Consider the following 5,072-nt stretch of genomic DNA (forward strand, 5'->3'; position numbering starts at 1 on the left):
CCCCCCCCCCCCCGTGCGAAGATTCTCGACCGATAGAGAGAGGAAGGAAGCGACACTGCTTCACACCCAAAAAGAAGTGAGCTATGTCTGGGTTAAACTTGGAGATGACCCAAGTATCAGTGAATGTAATTGCAAAGAGAAGAAAAATGCTAAAATTGCAGCCCCACAAACGGAGCCAAACGTCCATCAGTTTGTTATCTTTCCGTACAAAACTATGCACGAGACTGAGCTCGAGTATGGTAAGAAACTTTGTTAAAAGGGGAGAGAAGGGAAAGGAGAAGGCAAGTAATCACCAAGGAGCTAGATTGCTTAATGAGAGACCTAGGAGTCTCAAAATCCCAAGTTGTTGGGTTGAATATTTTATTTTTCTCCCAACATGAATAAACATTGTCGTAAAGAGAAACATAACTACCACATAAAGTACTAGATAGTCTAGCTTCAAGAGAAAAGGTCTACCTCTATCAGTTCTGCATCCATGAGAGTTAGCTTTGACTTTAGCTCTAACAAGTCTTTCGTTAAGTTTAACTCTGGCAGATCCTTCACTGGTTTTGATTCCTCAATTCCCTCAACTGGTGTGGTTTCAACATTGCCAATTGGTTCGGCCACCGCATCCTCATTTTGTCTCGTTGCAATATCCTCAGCTTCTCTATTGTCATCTGAATCTTTACAAGTATCAAGTTTCTCAACCCCCTCAGCAACCTGGAATAGATAATAGTTCAAACACACAAGGAAAAAAGATTGAACATTGACAAACCATATCGAAGACATCCGAGTGTCCAATAAGTCATAAATGCAGGAATCTAAACGCCATATATCTTTTCATGCAATATTAAGACCACAAACTCAAGGATTCCAAAAATGTAACAATGATAAACGGATGTATACTTCGATGGGAAATCCCTTTACATTTGAAAGCTAGAGAGAGACTATAACAACTCAAACCCACCACTAGCAGATATCGTCTTCTTTGGACTTTCCGGCTTCCCCTCAAGGTTTAAAACACGTCTGCTAGGGAGAGGTTTCCACACCCTTGTAAGGAATATTTCGTTCTCCTCTCCAACCAATGTGAGATCTCACAGAGACCTTGACAAGAATGTAAATATAAGCGCATATGACTTGACAGAGTTGCTTTCACGATCATACCTTATAAGGTGGAGATAACTGTACGGGGGAATCAACTGGTCTAAGCTCATCTATGTGTTTGCGGGTATCAAGTCCATTGGCATCTTCAGCAACCTAGAATATATCAATTTCCAATCAAGAGATACACTCCGAAAAAAAAGTTCAACCACAATCATGTTTTCCATCAGAAGAACATATGTATGATAATAGTTAAGAATCTATATGCTTCATTCCACATTACATATATGCTTATTATAATAACCTCAAGATTTGAAACTAAAGCCACCCTGCAATCAGACCGAAGGTGGATCGAGTTAAAACAGAAGAAAAACGTAACACATGAATGGTGCACGGTTACTTACCTTGAGAGGCGGAGGTATGTTCTCAACTCCTGTCTGCATTCTATCTTTTGGCAAGGAAGTTTCAAGATTTGGATCTAGTTTCAGCTCTCCATTAATTGGTAGCAAAACAGGAGGTGGCGTCGTGCTTACTAGAAAAACCTTCAGCTTCTTCTCTTCAATGTGCTTGCCACTACCCTTTGCAAACTGCTTAGCATAACAAAATCTTAGAACAAGGCCTGTGAAACAAGAAACAACTATAATTCTTACCAAGTCAGGAGTGATGTCCTCTTCAGATGTTCCAGCAGGAATGACTGTCCCTTGGACCAGGAATTTGTCTTTGCATTGCATATCAGGTGGAGCCGTACGCTGAGCTAGCATGGTGACTGCATAGATCAAAAGTAAGCAAGTAATCCTTCTGAGTCAAAGCAGAGCTTAAATACACAAAATAAATATTAAAACAAACCGAGGCTATTATGTCTAACAACCAAGTTGCATGCATCTAACTATTCTAACAGGATAATCGCTCGACCCTACTATATTTGGTTGTTAAGAGAACTCGCAACTTTGAACTCGTTTCTTCTAAACCCTTAATCATTTACACGACTCTTATTAATCACCAGGCTAATCCATGGTGGTTCCAAAATTTTACAAGAACAGTACGCTACGATACCTGTGAAGTCACACGTATCCTTAGGCTTAATGACGCCAGTATTGGGTCGAACACAGTACTTCTTGGGAGACGTAGTTTTTACCTGTATACAAAGTTTTTCTATTAAACAAGGCTTTAAGATTCTATTAAACAAATTTTTTTCTGATTGTACTGAAATTGTAGCAGACACTTCATTGAAAGGAATAGTATTGGCAGGAAAGAGATTTTGTATGATCCATTTGGAATACTGTACCTTGAAAGCAATATGCTGATCAGACTTATTGATAAGCTGTATCAAGCATGAACTTTGAGTCTTCAACTCAACTGGGAGAAGAAAGGATACAAAACTTGTTAAAATAACACTAACGAGTAAATCTTATTGAGCACTTTAACTTCACATGTCAAGAAACAAGCTCCCACCGGCTAAATCATACAACATATTCGGTCTGCTTTCTTCTTATTAAAAACTAGCACGTCTAAGCTACAACTCAGTCAAAGCCAGGCCTACCAAATTTTTATATCATGATTTAAGCTTTACTTTCATCTAAGACAATTTGAGGCTAATAATGTAATAATGTAACAATTCAAGCCCACCACTAGCATATATTATCCGCTTTGGCCTATTACGTATCGCCGTCAACCTCGCGGTTTTAAAATGCGTATACTAAAGAGAGGTTTCCACGTCCTTACATAGAATGTTTCATTCCCCTCCCCAACCTATGTAGGATCTCACCATCCACCCCCTTGGAGGCCCGCGTCCTCACTACCACACCCCCCGGTGTCCGACTTTGATACCATTTGTAAGAGCTCAAGCCCACCGCTAGCAAATATTGTCCGCTTTGGCCCGTTACATATTCCGTCAGCCTCATGGTTTTAAAACGTGTCTGCTAGGAGAGGCTTCCACACCCTTACAAGGAATGCTTCATTCCCCACTTCAACCTAAATGAGATCTCACAGATAAAGTAGAAACACTACGCAAGTCAAAATCTGCAGCCCTTTCACTGGTATCTTGCCTGGTAATATATACTTGGATGTTCACAATGAACTAGAAAAAAAGATGTAAAAAGGAGTTTCTCTTATACTTACAAGTGAATTTAAGTTCGCCCGGTCGAATTTCAAAAAGCTCCATAGTCATGACTCAATCAGCTTAAGAAACAATCAATTTCTGAAACTGCCATTGCAGAAAACTTTAGTCATCAGAGCCAGAGGGAAATCATTGAAGTGAACCAAGAAGATGAAATTTCACAAAAATAATGAAAACAAAATAGATACAGTAACAGACACCATCGATCTACTCATCCAAAAAGGGAAAACAAAGTGGAGTGGCAACAAAATAAGAACATTTCAATGCAACAATCAGATCAAACAAACAAACAACTCTTATGCTGCCCACAACCATCGTCACCAATCTCAAAGAACAAACATATGAGACCCAGCAAACATCGCCAAAAACACGTCAAGACACACAAAAATACACGAAATCGAAAGGGGAAAAACAGAGAGATCTGAGAAAACAGCTACACTCCGATCAAGAACAGCAGAAGGAAGGAAGAATTAAGAAAATGGAGTACAACGTACAAGCACAGTAGTAGCCGAGTTAAAGCGATTACGCGATTGAATTGGAAGTTTGGCGAGCGAGCAGAGTAGAAGAAGGCGTGGATGAGTGAAGAGTTAGTTGGAGAGATCTGAGCTAAGCAGCAATGGAGGAAAGGAATGAGAGGAAATGGAAGCAGCGAAGGGGACAAGTGAAAGCAGCGAGCGTGAAATAATCTTGGATTTGCAGAATGGTAACGATGGCTACGCGGGTCTCTCTCTATCAGTACTACCATCTTCTCCCCCGCTCCCATGGTCGGCTTGCTCTAAGCCGTTAATTTTTGAAAAAGTGAACTTGGCTCGAACACGGCTCGGCTCGGCTTCTTTTTATGAAAGTTTCAAATCCCTTTAAATATTTAATATTTTAGTTAATGGTATATATCGTGATACTCGAAATTATTAATAATAAAGCTTTTTTAAAGTAATAAATCTAATTTAAATACAAATATTTTTAAAAATAAATAAAAGTCTTTGTAAATTATTGATATATTTTATTAATCATTCATAAAAAAAAATGGCTTAATAGCGTTATAATTTAGATTATTTTTTTTCTTATATTTATAAATTTAAATTAAGTTGACTAATTATAATTTAAACAAAATAAAAAATGTCACCCACTCCTAATTTTTCTTATAAAAATTTTGAGTGAAGTTGACTAATTAAAAAATATTGAATAATTAAAATTCATTTGAGTCTATTTTTATTTTTTGGATTTTTTTTTCAATTCATTTTTAAATATTTATTAATAAAACTAATTCAAAACCAAATGAACTTAAGCCATTCTTGTGGTATGAACTATGGTGCTCAAGTTAGATTGAAAAAAAATTAGTATAACTGCTCTGCAATCCTTGTAATCGACTTATACCAATAAGCGATGGTCAGTTTCAAATTGTTTTTCGACGTCTAATCATTAGTTGAATCGTGTTAGCTTAGGTTCTATTTTTTTTTTTTTTTCATATTATAGATCATCATTTTAAAATATCAATTTTTTTTTTGTCTACTGATGGTAAGTTTAGTTAGATAAATCTCACATGACTTTCACATAATAGCAATAGTAAAAGTTATTCGAGTAGAGTAGAATATGGCCTGCAAAATATGGTAAATTCGCGCACGGATATGGTTTTTGCCCCCACGACTTTTGGATTAGATCAAACGATAGCTAGATTTAGAATGGATTAGGACTACACGAACCAAGAGCACTTTGAGGTGCATGCCCCATATGAAGCTGACCACATAACTTAGAATTCGACCCGAGTCTTCCTTAATTATTTATTTAGTGGTTCTAATCTTAATTCATTTAGATATGCGTTAGAGCTTTTTTTTCCCTTGTTTTATTTGTTTATGTTTATCCTAAAGATTCAAATTTC

General features: G+C 37.2%; 1 protein-coding gene across 2 annotated transcripts in view; it reads right to left on the reverse strand.

Annotated features, from left to right (window-relative positions):
• Positions 1-3,904, reverse strand: part of LOC111445158 (vesicle-associated protein 1-2-like) — a 5,590-nt gene extending 1,686 nt beyond the window's left edge. Inside the window, exons 1-8 of one of the 2 annotated variants that reach the window (XM_023083404.1) lie at positions 3,723-3,904; positions 3,199-3,283; positions 2,366-2,436; positions 2,134-2,215; positions 1,731-1,846; positions 1,485-1,667; positions 1,144-1,236; positions 457-699 (exon numbers count right to left, since the gene is read on the reverse strand). In XM_023083404.1, the coding sequence (XP_022939172.1) occupies positions 457-699; positions 1,144-1,236; positions 1,485-1,667; positions 1,731-1,846; positions 2,134-2,215; positions 2,366-2,436; positions 3,199-3,247 (837 nt within the window). In that variant the 5' untranslated portion in view covers positions 3,248-3,283; positions 3,723-3,904. Of the gene's footprint in view, positions 1-456; positions 700-1,143; positions 1,237-1,484; positions 1,668-1,730; positions 1,847-2,133; positions 2,216-2,365; positions 2,437-3,198; positions 3,284-3,690 lie in introns of both variants that reach the window. The other variant, XM_023083398.1, reaches the window with a different exon arrangement.
• Positions 3,905-5,072: the final 1,168 nt, after the last annotated feature.

The sequence above is a fragment of the Cucurbita moschata genome, unplaced genomic scaffold (assembly GCF_002738365.1).
Source record: "Cucurbita moschata cultivar Rifu unplaced genomic scaffold, Cmos_1.0 Cmo_Scf00001, whole genome shotgun sequence".
NCBI classification, from domain to species: Eukaryota; Viridiplantae; Streptophyta; class Magnoliopsida; order Cucurbitales; family Cucurbitaceae; genus Cucurbita; species Cucurbita moschata.